Here is a 16,651-nt window from a genome sequence, read left to right as displayed (position 1 = left end):
AGAGCGGTGTGTTTCCCTCCTGTTGATTGGCCTGATTGTCCTCACCTGTGTCTCGTTGGTCTCACCTGTGTTTGATTGTCTTTGTCTCTATTTAGTCTCAGTGTTCCCTCTCAGCATCAGTTCGTTGTCTGTCAGTGTTAAAGTAAGTCCATGTCAGGCCTCCTTGTTGTAGCTCATGCTCTGTGTCTTTTTCTGTTTGGTGATTTAACTTAAAACTTTCTGTCTTTTAGCTCCAATAACTGTTTTTAGAAGTTGCTTTTTTTGTTTCGTGAGTTGTGATGTGACTTCCATCCTGCACTTTTGCTTTGTGTCATCGTTCATGCAGCGTGAACGTCTGAGCGTTGACTTTAAGTCTTCTTCTTTGCAGAGATGGTGTCTGCTCTCGGTGTGTTTGTTCTCTGTTTGGCCAGCGGACTGATGATCACAGTGAACGTGAGTAATGTTCAGACCGTGCAGAGGAGGAGCAGTGATATTTTTTTATTTACCAGCTTGGTGGTAAATGTTTAAGCGAGTAGTTTTGATGCTATACAGCGAGTAAGCTAATGATAGTGTCTATTGTAGTAAATGCTGCCATTGCAGTCCTTCTTCATATCTCTGTGGACTTTAACACTACTATTATTCCACAGGGGAATTGTGAAGGTTCACAAGGTAGGTTTGTTTTTATTTCCTGCATTTTCAGTTTCACTCTGGTCTGATGATTTGATCACTGTAATTAAGAGCTTTGTAAACCTCCCAGGAGAATATCAGACGATCACACGCACTCCTGTTTTACTGTTTAATCCACATTTGTTTTGTAGCTGACTGCGGCTGCCCTCTTGGTTGGAGTCGTTATAACAACCGCTGTTTCCTGTTCGAGTCCACTGAGAAGGAGTGGTCAGATGCAGAGGTAGTTCAGTTTCCTGTCTTTATGGAAAACGTATAAAAAGTCGCTCCAATCTTTGTTTCTTCCTCTACTCTTTTATTCTTTTTCTTCTTCTACTCTTTTATTTTAGCTTGCAATCAGAAACATTAATTTTATGAGAACTTAAAAGCAGGGTTGGGAATTTTCTCCAGTTTTTTTTCTAATTTTGGTTGAGATTGTGGTCAGGTGCTGACTGACTCAAATAACTGAAAAAAAAACACATGTCACCTGTAGCAGGTGACCTGTGTGGAAAGAGAGGAGGCTCTCTTTCGCTCGCACTCTAAGAAGTGTAGATCTTAGCTTGGATGAGAAACAGTTGACCTGACACCCCAGTCGGTGTCGTAAGTCTTCAGGTGTTCAACAGTTTCTGCATCTTTCCTCCTCCGACAGCGTCACTGCACTCTGCTTGATGGAAACCTGGCTTCGCTGCAGACGTCAGGTGAGCTCACCTTCATCAGAGCTCTGATTCACAAAGCGACCAACGAGAACAAGCAAGCCTGGATCGGAGGCTATGACGCTCCAAAGGTGAGCGTTTCATCTAACGCCCGAGTTCTACTTTGTACAGCAATGTTCATAAGAGGCAGTTGAGTTTATTTTGAAACTTCTTTCAGACGACCGTGTGGCTGTGGAGTGATGGTTCTCCGTTTAAGTTCCGAGGCTGGGGACCAGGAGAGCCCAACGACTACAAAGGGGGAGAAGGATGTATGGAGATGAACTTCAAAGGTACAAATGACTGAGCGTAGTGATGTAGATATTAAACTCTTGGTGCCCACAAATTTGAAGGACAGGCCCTGACCTGGTTGTTTTCCTCTCACTACAGGACAGCATATCAACGATGAAAAGTGCAACAGGAAGAGACCTTTTGTTTGTGCCCTAAGGCTGCACCAATGAACCTGATTTCAAAACCCTGCTGGTGTCTTCCATCAGGAGGCCACGCCCCCGTGACATCAGGCCTGGACGGTATTCTTCTGTGAACGTCTTGCTGTGTAAGACGTGGATTGAAAACTCACTTTATCAATCTGAAGGATTTTCTGAGGCAATAAAGGATTTTTGAGTCGATTTTGTCTGTCTGAGCAGATTATTGTACCGTGGAGTTCAGTCATATTACACAAACAAGTGTCCTTTGTTATAATTACAATCAATCTTTATTTATATAGCGTAAATTCATAACGGGCGTTATCTCAAGACACTTTACAAAAGCAGGTAAAGGACCTTACTGTTTGTCTGTTAACATGAACAAAAGAGCAGGTACCAAGACCATGCTCATTGTTATGTTTACAAAAAGCAGGTAAAGGACCTTACTGATGGCTATATTACAAGAGCCCAGCTTAATCTGTCATAGCGTGGCAAGAAAAAACTTCCTTTTAACAGGAGGAAATCTTCAGCAGACCCGGGCTCATGACGGAACAGCCATCGGCTAAACTGTGCTGGGCTTGAAAATGGGATGGGGGAGATGTGACAAGACGCAGAAAGAATTGGTTTGGGGGGTTGTTTGGTCAGGCCATCCTCACCAACAGTCCCAAGGAACCTAAGAGAGCTCGGGAGCTCCCAGAAAAAGGAGAGGTTAGAATAGAAATAGTGACGAGCAGTAATAGATGAAAGCTGGGAGAGAGAAGAGATCCTTGTGCCAGTTCCCCCGGTAGTCTAGGCCTATAGCAGCATAACTATGAGCTGGTCCTAAGCCAGCCCTAACTATAAGATTTATCAAGAAAAGTTTTAAGTCTATTAAAAGTACCTAGTGTGTCTGCCTCCCGGACCCCGACTGGTAGACGATTCCAAAGGAGCGGTGCCTGATAACTAAAGGCTCTACCTCCCATAGTACTTTTAGAGACTATAGGCACCATGAGCAGGCCTGCATTCTGGGAACGTCATGTTCTTGATGGATAGGACGGTACAATTAACTCTTTAAGATAGGATGGTGCCTGACCGTTTAGAGCTTTGTAGGTGAGCAGAAGGATTTTAAATTCTATTCTAGATTTTATAGGGAGCCAATGGAGAGAAGCCAATACAGGAGTAATGTGGTCCCTTTTCCTAGTTCCAGAGTAACAAATGATCTTCTGTTAGCCTCAGACAGGGGACTTCTATCTGTGCTCGTCCTGTTAGGTCTTAGTGCTGCTTTTGACACAATTGACCATCAGATTCTGTTACAGAGACTAGAACAATGACTTGGAGTTACAGGGACTGCTTTAAGTTGGTTTAGATCCTATTTATCAGACAGATCTGTTTGTGCATTATGAGTCCTCTATGTACACCAAAGTTAGCCATGGAGTGCCTCAAGGATCAGTGCTTGGTCCGATTCTATTTACATTATATATGCTTCCTCTAGGTAGTATTATGAGAAAACACTCCATAAACTTTCATTGCTATGCAGACGATACTCAGCTCTACATATCAATGAAGCCAGAAGACACCAACCAGCTTCGTAAACTAGAAGCCTGCCTCAAGGACATTAGGACCTGGATGACCAGAAACTTCTTACTGCTCAACTCAGACAAGACTGAAGTTATAGTGATTGGACCTAAGAACCTTAGAGAGACTTTCTCTGATGATATGACGGCCCTTAGTAGTATTAGCGTAGCCTCTAGTACCACTGTTAGGAACCTAGGAGTTCTGTTTGGTCAGGATATGTCCTTTGATTCATACATTAAACACATTTCAAGGACAGCTTATTTTCACCTTGGTAATATCTCAAAGATCAGACAGATCCTGTCACAAAATGATGCTGAAAAATTAGTTCATGCATTTGTTACCTCCAGGTTGGTTTACTGTAATTCTATTTTAGCAGGATGCTATGGTAAATCTCTGAAGACCCTCCAACTCGTCCAAAACGCTGCAGCTCGTGTTCTTACTAGTCTCAGTGCTATGGTAAACTCTAAATCCAGCCTGGAACTTCTCAAACAAGCTGTTGTTGTGGAGAAAATCACACAACTGATTAGCTACCACTTTCTCTAAGATCTTAGAGATAAAAGGAAGGTCAGATATAGGTCTATAGTTAGCTAGAGTTCCTCAATCAAGAGTAGGCTTTTTAAGGAGCGGTTTAATTACAGCTACTTTAAATGACTGGGGTACATAACCTGCTGCTAAAGATGAATTGATCATATCTAGTATGAAGCTGCTAACTAGAGGAAAGACTTCCTTAAACAGCTTGGTTGGGATTGGATCTAAAAGACAGGTTGACGGTTTAGACGCAGAAATAATCGAATTTAGTTCTGAGAGGTTAATTGGAGAAAAACAGTCGAGGTTAGTATCAGAATTTGGAACCGTTTCTGCTGTATCCAAAATATAGGAGGAATCTGCACTAAGTAAAGGTAGTAGGTTGCTAATTTTGTCTCTAATGTTTAGAATTTTATCATTAAAAAAGCTGATGAAATCATTACTGCTAAGGGCTAAAGGAATAGATGGCTCAAATGAACTATGACTCTCTGTCAGCCTGGCTACAGTGCTGAAGAGGTATCTAGGGTTGTTTTTATTTTCTTCGATAAGAGACGAGTAATAGGCAGTGCGGGCCTGCCGTAGAGCTTTCATATATCTATTATGACTTTCTTGCCAAATTAAACGAGATTCTATCATTTTGGTGGAGCGCCAAATTCTTTCACATTTACGTGACGTTAGTTTTAGAGTACGGGTTTCTAAATTGTACCATGGAGCTGATCTCTGTCGTTTGATTACCTTCTGTTTTAGGGGGGCGATTGAATCCAGAGTAACTCGAAGTGAATCCACCGCACTATCTACAATAGTGGATTTTGGTGATTTAACTTAAAACTTTCTGTCTTTTAGCTCAAAGAACTGTTTTTAGAAATTGCTTTTTTTGTCTTTTGTGAGTTGTGACGTGACTTCCATCCTGCACTTTTGCTTTATGTGTCATCGTTCATGCAGCGTGAACGTCTGAGCGGTGACTTTAAGTCTTCTTCTTTGCAGAGATGGCGTCTGCTCTCGGTGTGTTTGTTCTCTGTTTGGCCAGCGGCCTGATGATCATAGTGAACGTGAGTAATGTTCAGACCGTGCAGAGGAGGAGCAGTGATTTTTTTTTATTTACCAGCTTGGTGGTAAATGTTTAAATGAGTAGTTTTGATGCTATATAGCAAGTAAGCTAACGATAGTGTCGTAGTAAATGCTGCCATTGCAGTCTCTCCTCTTCTTAATCTTCATATCTCTGTGGACTTTAACACTACTTTTATTCCACAGGGGGATTGTGAAGGTTCACGAGGTAGGTTTGTTTTTTTCCTGCGTTTTCAGTTTCACTCTGGTCTGATGATTTGATCACTGTAATTAAGAGCTTTGTTAACCTCCCAGGAGAATATCAGATGATTACACACTCCTGTTTTCTTGCTGTTTAATCCACACTTGTTTTGTAGCTGACTGCGGCTGCCCTCTTGGTTGGAGTCGTTATAACAACCGCTGTTTCCTGTTCGAGTCCACTGAGAAGGAGTGGTCAGATGCAGAGGTAGTTCAGTTTCCTGTCTTTATGGAAAACGTATAAAGTCGCTTCAATCTTTGTTTCTTCCTCTACTCTTTTATTTTTGTTTCTTCTTCTACTCTTTTAGCTTGCAATCAGAAACTTTAATTTTAGGAAAACTTAAAAGCAGGGTTGGGAATTTTCTCCAGTTTTCTTATGCTTTTGGTTGAGCTTGTCTTCAGGTACTGACTAATAACTGAAAAAGAAACGCATGTCACCTGTAGCAGGTGACATGAGTGGAAAGAGAGGAGGCTCTCTTTCGCTCGCACTCTCAGAAGTGTAGATCTTAGCTTGGATGAAAAACAGCTGACCTGACGGCACATTCAGTGTCGTAAATTTTCAGGTGCTCAACAGTTTCTGCATCTTTCCTCCTCCGCCAGCGTCACTGCACTCTGCTTGATGGAAACCTGGCTTCACTCCAGACGTCAGGTGAGCTCACCTTCATCAGAGCTCTGATTCACAAAGCGACCAACGAGCATAAGCAAGCCTGGATCGGAGGCTATGACGCTCCAAAGGTGAGCGTTTCATCTAACGCCAGAGTTCTACTTTGTACAGCAATGTTCATAAGAGAGCAGTTGAGTTTATTTTGAAACGTCTTTCAGACGACCGTGTGGCTGTGGAGTGATGGTTCTCCGTTTAAGTTCCGAGGCTGGGGACCAGGAGAGCCCAACGACTACAAAGGGGGAGAAGGATGTATGGAGATGAACTTCAGAGGTACAAGTGACTGAACGTAGTGATGTATATATTAAACTCTTGGTGCCCACAAATTTGAAGGACAGGCCCTGACCTGGTTGTTTTCCTCTCACTACAGGACGGCATGTCAACGATGAAAAGTGCAACAAGAGGAGACCTTTTGTTTGTGCCCTAACGCTGCACCAATGAACCTGACTTCAAAACACTGCTGGTGTCTTCCATCAGGAGGCCACGCCCCCGTGACATCAGGCCTGGACAGTATTCTTTATTGGATTGAGAACTCACTTTATCAATCTGAAGGATTTTCTGAGGCAATAAAGGATTGAGTCGAGACTTTGTTTGTCTGAGCAGATTATTGTACCGTGGAACGAGTGTCCTTTGTTATAATTGCAACAGTTCTAGCGGAGGGTGGGGGGGACTAATACTAGTACTGGACTTGAGCAGCTCAACGATCCACATAGTGGAGCAGCTAAGTGCTTCTTTTAGTCAAACTCTTTCAGTTTCTGGTGACAACTGGAGGAGTTTGCATGGATCTTGGCTCGTGAATCTTCAAAAACATTTCCTCGAGGTTGTTTGACTCCTCCCCTACAACCTGTCCAGTCTTGGTCAGGTGTTGCCTCCTCCTGGCATAGCTCTGAGTTCACGGGCTCCTTTACCAGGACAAGGTAACGATCACTTTTTTTTTTTAACTGTGATTACATTTGTCAAACACTAAAGGATGGGGAAACCAAAGAATAAGATCAATAAATTAGCACAATCATGGCGCTGAACAGAATAATTGTTTCACAGCTTATTATGAATGATAAAAACGGATCCAGAGGCAACAGAAGCATGACTCAGTTTCTCGCACAATAACACACTGGCGAGGGGAAGCCGAGCCCATAGACCGACAGCTGGGAAAACCCGGTACAACGAGGAATAATTCTGGCAAACGGGTAATAGCATGAGTCCCTATCTGAAGCACTGATACCTTCCAGTACATGCCTGGTGCACTTACATTTTGTCAACCTCCCAACAACTCTGCAATATGTGGAAGTGGAGTCTAGACTGATCCTCCTCCTCTTCCTCAGTCAGCTGGGCTCTGCATTAGTGGTTGTTGCTTCAGTGCCTGTCCACCTGTATCCAGCATCATAAGCAGCAGGTTCAGCGTGCACTGAGTGCTGCATGAGCTGATATGATTGAGTCATATTTCATTTCTGGCTAAGAGATTAGCACAACAAATCTCTCCAAAGCATCTGGTTTTTCTTCGATTTGCCCTCAAAGGATGACACAGTTTATTCAGTGATTGTTTTGACGTGATGTGGATGAAGTGATGAAAAATCCGATGAGGTCGATCTAGCATGCTGCGAGCTCTGTTCAAAATAGACTCGGCGTGTATTTGGAAGGGAACAGAGCGTAGTGGCGCTGCTTCAGAGACGGACTGCGAGAGTACAACTGAAGGCGAATCAACAGACGGAAGAAAAGACCGTCTACGTCCTACCGACGACAAGCTACAGGGTCCAACATGGACACGTTTTTCTGACACGCACTACGTGATGTCATGCTGCCCTGTTGCATTAGCAGAAAAAGTCCTGTATCTAAAATTCCAGCGTGAACGGTAAACTGCAGAACAACAATGAAACAGCTTTCTCTCTCAGAGGAAATGAGCTGCAGCTCCTGGAGCCGAAGTGAATTTTCTTCTTGTTTCTTAGTAACCGCTCCCCCGGCGAGCGCCCCGCTGTTCACTTTGAAAAGATAGGAGTCAAGGTCATCTGTTGTGGCTCCACCTTGCTGGATTGTTATTAATGACCTTGTCCCTCTGCAGGGATGACAAACAGCACCTGACCCGCCGCTGAACCCCGGGGACGCCGACAGAGACGGAAAAACCAGCTGCAGCACAAATGTTCACACAATAAATGACACTGACGACCCAGGAATTAATTTTCCTGAAGTTGCTCGGTAAAGTCGCAGTACAACAGCGTGAGGCACCGCGGGACTCAGGGATGTTATTTAAAAACATGCACACCGTAGAAATCACAGTTTCTCTTTTATTAAACTGCCATCATCTTACACCTGCAACGCCTGCGGGTTATTAAAGACAGCAGCAAGATGACAAAGTGAAACCTCCACTGAGACACCAGCACTGTGGTTTTCATGCTTTTACTTAATGAATAAAAAACCCATTAAGAGTAAAGTTTAGATGTGCTGTCAGGAGAGAAAGTGAGAATGCAAACAAATACAATTTAAATATGTGACTGACCTGTGGGCATGTTTCTGACTCATCCTGCTGTTCACCTGGGTGATCATCCTCTATGCAAGACAGAAGCTCCAAAACACAGTTTCCCCAAGATGCAAAGACACTGCTGAGGTGTAACAAGCTGCAGTTCCTGGAGTGTCCACTAGAGGCTGGCTGCAGCAGCACAGGAAGTCACATACACACCCATTCAAAAAGCCTGTTTTTACAGCAGACATGAACATGTTTACAGCCTGCTTCAAAAAACCAAATAGGTGTGATTAGCTCATGTCTCCATCCACACACACTGTACGGGGGGAATGTTTTGATGACTCAGCAGTTCTGATTGGATGAAGGATCAGAGTTATTCACAATAAGGCGTGTAGCTGAGCTGATTGACAGGTGGGTGCCGTGTAACGGTTTGTCCGGAGGCTTAAAACCCGCCTCAGCTCTCAGCCTGTCGTTAGCTTGACTCAAAGTTAGCCTGAGACAGCATTTCCAGCACGGAGACCGCCGCCGACGGGACTCCAGCGCCCCCTGCAGGGACACACGGGGGACTCCAGCGCCCCCTGCAGGAACACACGGAGGACTCCATCGCTCTCTGCAGGGACACACAGGGGACTCCAGCGCCCCCTGCAGGGGCAAACGTCAATCTATAGTTGCAGCCTGTGCCATATTTATAGTCATTTGCATATTTATTAGTGGGAGGAGATAGTGGCACGTGCAGCTGGTCTCAGTTTCACAGTAATTGGTGCGCAGCTTGTTCACTGTTTTATGCACATGGAAAGTTCTGTTTGTTCCTGATGTTGTGAGGACGAACGAGTACGAATTGAAGCATGCAAAAAGGTGAGTTAGTTGGTGAGTTACCTGTTTTCTAAAGGTTGAATACTTTTACTTTCCCCCTGAAGAGACGAAGCATCTGTGACTCTTTTAAACTCAAGCCTGCATTATTTAGTCCCATTCCTTTCTTCAATTTGAACCTGCGATAATTAAAATGTGAGAACCATCCTGGTTTTTGTAGTGGAAACATCTCGGCAGATGCACACGAGTCGTTAAAGTGTCCGAGCTGAAGATTAATAGCGGCAGAATCGGCTGTAAGTCAAGCAGGCAAAGGCCAATGAAAAATTAACAACTGATGTGTCATTAAATTATTCAGGAGCAGGATCTTAGTTGTGCTGTGAAAAATCGCCTTCAAAAGAAACGTTCATGCTGATGAGAAGAATTAATGTTCAAAACAAATAAAATGAGATTCAAGGGAGAACAGCAGCTGACTCTAAATGAGTCAAATAATGCGTCATCAAGAGGAAAAAACACATAAATAAGTTGCAGTTATTTAGAAATTCATTCCTCAAAATCCAAAAACCAAAAACAGACGTTTCATGTGGGAGGTTATTAAACTCCTCCGCAGCACGCAGAACAGCTTCTCGTGTGTCCGGTTTGATTTCTGAAAATACTGGAGGAGAGAAAACATGACGCAGCAGTTTAAAAACATGCACAGAGAGCGTCGAGGTGGCGTCTCTCCCTCCTCCTATTGGCTCGAGCTGAATTCTCCGGTGAACATCCTGCAGCGTTCTCACGTCAGCTCGCTGCGGAAAAACAACCAGCAGGCTGTTTTTGTTTCAACACGCAGCTCCTTCTGGAGTTTCGGAGGAGTTTGTGAACGTTCAGTGAGAGTGAAAATAGTTTGGCCTCAGTGACCCAAAAGCTGTTGGAGAAGTTATATTTCATAATCTGGATCTCACTGAGCAGAGGCGTCGAACATCACTGATGGGGAGGAAGCTGAAACCAGATAAAGTTCTAAACAGAAACATGCAGATTTTATAATGAGATAGAAACTACTTTTCTCTGCTTGCGTATTCCTGGATTTTTTTTTACCTCGGAGCCCTCGGAGCGCCGGACGACTTCACAGTCCATCAAAGTATTTAATGATTCAGAGATGTCTGCTCGGGCTCGGTCCCCGGAGGGTTGCTCATCCTGTCTGGCCTCTTTCTGACCCGCGGACTCCAGCCGCCTCTGCACTCTCCGTCTTCAGCTGAGGAAGTTTTTTTTATGGAGCTTTTAGAAGCATTGAGGGATGGAAACACACAGCCTGAAGGAAGACTTATTTAAGGAGCTCCTGTTCGGACGATGCTTCAGGTGAGTCGGTACATGGTTTTACGGTCCTGAGCTGAACAAACCTCGCTGGACTTCAGAGAATCTCTCCTCTCTCTTCCTCCTTCACTTTTATCCAGACTGAAAGTTTCACAGCTGTTGGGTGGGCTGATGTGAAAAAGCTTCAAAGCAGAGAAGAAGAAGAAGAAGAAGAAGAAGAAGAAGAAGAAGAAGAAGAGCTGGGATTAGAAGTACCTTTTGTTGTTATCGTCGGTGTCTGTGCCTCTTCTTCATCGCTCTCTCTGATCCAAACATCCATCCTCACAAAAATGTGCACCTTCTGGCACAATCCTCTGATGACAAAGCAAAGCTGCCGTCTTCCTATTTAATCCCGGCTGCAAAACTGTCAACAAGATCCGTCATCTGAGTCCTTAGACCGGCACCGAAGGGAGAATATTTAAGGAGTTCATCTGTCAAGTCGGAGCCTGCCGGAGATGTATTTCTCTCGTCTCACAGGAGGAACATAAAGACTTTGTGCTACAGGTTAAGTCCTTCTGAATATCCAAACGCCAGACTTTTATTCCTGGCTTCAAACAGAAATCAGTTGCTGCGTCACAGTAATGGTTGACTCGCGTCTGACCCCAGAGCTGCGGCGTTAATCTGAACCCACAAGGCTTTGACTCTTTTTTTTTTTCTTTTCTGACATTTACCACGGCACAGTTACCTCAAAGAAAGAACAGGGTCCTTGTTACTGGCTCTCAGCAATCAATAGTCCATCATGCGGCAAAGGCTCGGTCAGGAAAGTGAGTCTCTGCGACCTCATCTCGTCGAGAGCGAGAGGACGCAGCTCCACTGTTGGAAGACAGAGCCTGGAATAAAGTGCAACGTGTCAGTTTGGAGAAAAACTGAAATCAGCAGTGTGTGATGTTCTGTCACTAACAGTAATCACAGCATTACGGGTCGTAGCGGTTCAATCGTTGGCTTTTTATCCCCGTGGAGCGTCTGCACAGGTTCACTCTGCTTCAGACAATTTATAAACTTTCATTTTGTTTTCTTTGAGAGCTTGTGACGGCGTTCGTCTTCGAGCCGGGTTATGACAGCGGCCCGTAGTAAAGAGAGCAAGCTGGTGCTCCACGTACTCAGCCCAGCCACGAGCTGCTGTACAAAATGTTGCTTTGTCATTCTTAAGGAGGATTTTTTTTTGTTCATTCTGTGCCTTTTTTTGTGATTGCGAGTCCGAATCTTGTGTTTTATTTTGAAAGTGACACCATCGTGTTTGGAGCTGACCGACTGCAGAAACTGGTTGATGAGACAGACGGCTGTTCAGATGTGTTTCTGTATGAACTTTATGAGATAAGAGAAGCTAAGAGCCCAACGTTTGATTCCACAAAGTTTACTTTATTATTTCCCCTTTCACAATAAAAGGAGCAGCTTTAGCCTTTGCAGTTAATTTCCCGCTTTAGTCCCCGGCCGGCTGTGAATCGACAAACTAAAGTGCATAATTAAAAAATTCAAACACATTTGTGATAACAGAAGGCGGAGGCAAAAAGCTGTAAGTGAGCTGATTTCTGTAACAGGTTGTGTCTGTGTTTGGGAGTCAGGGCTCAGTCAGGCTCGTAATCAGCTGGAGGAGTCTGGAGAGTCTCGGCTGCAGCTCTGAGAAGACTCCTCAGGAAACAAAGGCGAGGAGATGGTGTTTTGTTAGAATGCAGCGTGTCGGCTGGACAAAGACGCAGACATCACCTACCTCCTCCCGTCGGATCAGATGACCCTGACGAGAGGATCATAAGGAACGGATGTGTCTCTCAGTCGAACGATCTTTCATGTTTTTCACAGCAGCTCTGAGAACCAAAAGTTAAGGAGGACTTGGTGCAGAGCTGCTTTAAATCCTCACCAGTTCATGTCTTCTCCTTTCATCAACACAACAATAGATACTTCAGCTTCCATGATCCCTGCTTAAGAATGAACTATACTGAATGCTGTGAGCGATAGCAGCTCGTGCGACTGCGACTCATTGATTTTATCCTCCCAAAGAATCGTTGGTCGTGTCGCTGTGTTCTCTGGAGGAGGTGATTTAGCACTCTGTGTGATGTATTAAAGTGTAAAACCTGCACATTTATCAAGTGCAGCTTTATAACTGAGGCAGAATCTGAAGATGTCAGCATGTGAGGCAAGCAAGGTACCATGCATTAGAGCTCCTGTTGTCTCAATAGCATCGCTTAGCAAAGCTGCAGAAGACGCACAAAAAAAAACACGCAGAAGAAGAAACGTATCATTTGGACGATATGTCAAATCGATTGGTTGATGATTCAGCTGCAGAGAACTGATGAAGGAAAACATGTTGATTACAAAGTGGCACACCTTGTGAAGAGGCTCCAGCCAGCTGCACTGTGAGGAGGTTGCTGGTTTGAATCCCCGTCTGACAGGAGCCTCTCTGTGTGGAGTCTGCATGTTCTCCCCCAAACAGGAAGAGCAGGATATAAGATGGATGGATGATTTGTACATTTCAGTAATAGTACAAACTACACAGTAAAAACAGATGGTTCATGTTTTTAAACATTTATGACGTTTTGTTCTTTAAATCCTCATCCTTCATTTGGGATCAGGAATAATCAAACTGTCTACATAAAGACGATGAAGAGAAAAAGGGGAGAACCTTTTGTAGTTTATTGTGAGGCAAGCTTTCATAAATGTGAAATGAGTTTCACGATGAACACAAAGTTTCTTCCCTCGACTCGAGCAAGAACGAGAAACTCGACACTTCTGCGCCCTCGTCGCAAATATCGCCTCAAAACTGTCAGCGAATGTGTCGATGACGAGTTGGGCAAGTAGCAGTGATATCAAAGTGAAACTTCCAGAAGTAATTCACGTTCAAGTCGGCAGGAAGAATGGTTTTCCTGACGACTGAAACATTTACACTTAAGAATGCTGCGGCGCAGTTACCGCCAACTCACGACGAGCGGTCATTCCTCCGGTCTGAGGGCCCGTCGTTGTTGGCGCGAGACTTTGGGAATCAGAGGCTTTTTACAGAGATGGATTTGCATGAACATGGAGCAAATGTTTCCTGCTAACTGGCTGATTTATAAACGCTCAAACAGCTGAAGAGCACAGTGGCGCTTTTGGCTCTGCAGCTAGCGGTGCATCGAACCCTTTGCATGTGTTTTTGTGAATGACACCGCAGGAGCCACACAGTGCTTTTGTGAATCTGGCCCGGAAGGTTTTAGCCGGATTAAAACCAACATGAAAAGCTAAATCGTATTTCAGGATCTTTGTTTTTGTTTTTTAACAAAACACTTTTAACACGCTGCAATCTGAAGGCTAAAATAATCCAATTAATTTTCCACAGCTGCGTAAAGATAATCTTCAGTATATCTTCATAAATATTCACTTGTCTCCACAGTCTTTCCCTTTTAAACGGTGTTACAGAATGAAAAACTACAAGAAGTCAAATGAAGGATCATCCTGCGCTGGCTCCGTCAGTCACCTCAGAACTAAACACCTCAGTCAGCTTCCACTCTTCAAACACTTCCCCCGGAGTTACGGCGCGTTATGTCATCAAACAAGGAAGCCGCACAGGCTGTAGTGTAGTCAAATATGTTCAGCACTTCTTCACCCACGGGCTCGCTGTACAAATATAAACACACGCACAGAGCGCTCGAGACGCTCAGTGTCTGAGGAGGCTGCAGGATTATCTGAATTATTTTCGCTTCCTTGAGGGAAATCAGCAGCTGAGCACAAACGCACCTTCAGTATCTGCCAGCTATTACCATCAGACGTGACTCCCCGCCATTCCTACTGTCACTGTTATCCTAATTCTCTGAGTACACTACGATTCTCTGAGTCTTAATGCGTCTCAGCGCCGTAGGCCGGCGATGAAGGCGAGCTGCAGGCGTCGAATCCACACTGATAATTTCACCGTTTAACCCCCGCCTGTGCGACGACGGTGGTTTGATAAAACACTGAGCAGTCTGTCGATGGTTAAACATCGAGAGGGTTGTCTCCACATGTCCTGAGCAGTGTGTGTGTGTGTGTGTGTGTGTGTGTGTGTGAGGCGGTGATGCTGTGGATTAAGACTGTGAGCTTTCTCTGCAGAGGAGATAATGTGACTTATTGACCGTGAGACGATTTCTAAGGTTGTCATGGGGACGTTTCTGCCTGTCGTCACTGAGAGACACCCAAGGACACGTGAAGGTCGTTGTCTAACAAGGCTGGCGTTTAAGAATCAACACACACACACACACACACACACACACACACACGACATGGTGGCATGACAAAACTGTGATGAATGAAGGGCCTCATTGGACGTGATGTGATGATGTCCTCAGAAGGTTGAGCAGCGTGTCGTGTTCTACCCTGAGCGGCTCAGAGCACGATGCAGTGCCTTGCTCAACGGCCCTTTGAGTTGTGAAGCTCTGGCAGCTGCTGTTTAACTGAGAGATCTGTTGATATTAATAACGTGGTTCTGCAGCCAGCCTCTAGTGGACACTCCGGGAACTGCAGGATCCGCTTCATTTTTCAACACCGGAGGATTCTGCTTTAACTGCACACACATGCACGACAACATCAGAGCTTAAGACTTGAATGAAATCCAGTTGATTCAATCGAGACCTTTTTTTTTTAAATGTGAGGACATAACCCCTCCCCTCCGCTGAGTCTGCCTGACACGTTCTTAAAGATGCACACTGAGGCGTCCCTTTCAAAGGACACGAGCTCCAGCCGTCCACATGTTGAGGAGCAGTGATGATGGATTCATTTGGGCTTCGGGTGTAAAGACGCAGGATCGGTGGGAGGTGGAATAAAAGAGTCCTCTGCTAAAGATAGATGGACAGAAGGTCGAGCAGCATCAGTGACGTCTTGGGTTTGCTACGAAATTACTCCCTAACTTTCTGTTTTTTCTGCAGAAACAATGTGTGTGTGTGTGTGTGTGGGAGGGGGGGGTTGTATTCCTGCAGGCTGTAAGAGTTTATGAACTGGAAAGTGTTTTAATGTAAAGCTTTAATGTGCCACGATATCATTTGATCATTTTGTGCTTCTTGGACGTTGATGCAGAACTTCGGGGTTTGGTTGCATGAACCCTTAATCTATATTAAAAAAGAAAAAGAAAAAAGAGCCACTTAAGATATGTATCAGTAGTTCTGCTTCTGTGTGTGTGTGTGTGTGTGTGTGTGTCTGGGATGAGTCCCATTTGTAGCGCATCATTACTCTCCGGCTCCTGGCTCCGTCCTCAGATTGGCTGAACTATAAATACAATGGGTGCGACCTCGCCGCACGGCTGATGAGACGCTACACGAAGCCGCGCTTTGAGAAAGCATGACTGAGCAGCCCCGACAAACAATCAGCAGAGTAAATGAACCTCGGATGGCGCTGAGAAGGAAATTGAAAAGAAATGGAGGGCTGGATATTCTGGGAGGCCGGGACACTTTGTCCCTTTGTTTGGACTCGGAGGTCATCGTCGCCTGGAGAGCAGCGTGTAACGTGTGTGACCGTACGACAAACCGCTAACAGAGCCCAACGCAAACCTGCGACCAACTAAATCATTGTGTTTCCACAGCGAGCGTCCACTTAAAGCTAAATACAACCTGGACAGGAAGTCGGCCGAGGATTTCAAAATAAAACACACTCATATTTTATGTCACTTTATCAGTGACACCCGTGTCCATCTGGCGTTTTTGTGGTTTGTTTGTTTTTCGGGCAGAAAAGCGCTGGCTGTGCACCCGTCCGTCTTGTCTCCATGACAACGGCTGCTGTATTACCGTCACAGCTGCATGTTTAATACCTGAGATTGTTTACGTCCCTGAGACGATGTGGTTATAAGACACGATGAGTATCACGCACGTGGAAAAGACTAAATGAGTTTAAAAAAAAGTTGAAAAATGTTTAACGAGCGCGCTCTGAGCGGTCGCCGAGTCCTTCGTGAAAAACAACACGCTGTGTGGACGCGGGGCCTGGTGTGGACGTGTCGCACCGTGTTGTGTTTAACGGTCTGTTTTGCTCCTGACTGAATGACTCCATGGTTAACTTGCAGTAACAGTACGGCGTGGGCTGAAATAATAACTCAGCCTCGATTCAACAGAGTGCACGCACGTCAAAACAAACCAACCACGATTGTTTTCTGAGACACCGGAGACGTCAACCCGCCCAAACTCCACGAGACAGACGAGCACTCGTCGTCTGTAATGAGCAGAATGTATTTCTGGAGATTAAGCGTCTGGGGGAGAGAGCAGCAGAGACGCTCTGTTGTTTAAAGCTGGAGGCGTGACATGTCTGGATGTTTCCCCTCTGCCTGACGCACGTC

At 44.9% G+C, this 16,651-nt stretch overlaps 1 protein-coding gene and 1 long non-coding RNA gene across 5 annotated transcripts; both read left to right on the top strand.

The window, feature by feature from the left end:
- The first annotated feature begins 113 nt into the window (after positions 1–113).
- On the top strand, positions 114–6,310 carry LOC306821646. 4 transcript variants are annotated; one of them, XR_013778820.1, is made up of 6 exons: positions 114–142; positions 4,820–4,884; positions 5,010–5,345; positions 5,738–5,872; positions 5,960–6,071; positions 6,169–6,310. It is a non-coding gene; the product is annotated as an uncharacterized lncRNA (long non-coding RNA). The 4 variants fall into 4 exon arrangements; XR_013778821.1 differs by lacking the exon at positions 114–142 and adding an exon at positions 257–272; XR_013778823.1 differs by lacking the exon at positions 114–142 and adding an exon at positions 4,706–4,722.
- On the top strand, positions 370–1,953 carry LOC306821735 (galactose-specific lectin nattectin-like; the record flags this gene model as incomplete). Its single annotated transcript, XM_079340309.1, has 5 exons — positions 370–432; positions 737–886; positions 1,292–1,426; positions 1,513–1,624; positions 1,722–1,953. 5 exons carry the CDS (start codon positions 370–372, stop codon positions 1,790–1,792), a joined length of 531 nt encoding a protein of 176 aa, XP_079196435.1. The 3' UTR covers positions 1,793–1,953.
- Positions 6,311–16,651: the final 10,341 nt, after the last annotated feature.

This window comes from Symphodus melops, assembly GCF_947650265.1.
Source record: "Symphodus melops genome assembly, chromosome: 3".
NCBI lineage: Eukaryota > Metazoa > Chordata > Actinopteri > Labriformes > Labridae > Symphodus > Symphodus melops.
The sequence above is the reverse complement of the archived record's forward strand: the minus strand, read 5'-3'. Positions and strand labels throughout refer to the sequence as shown.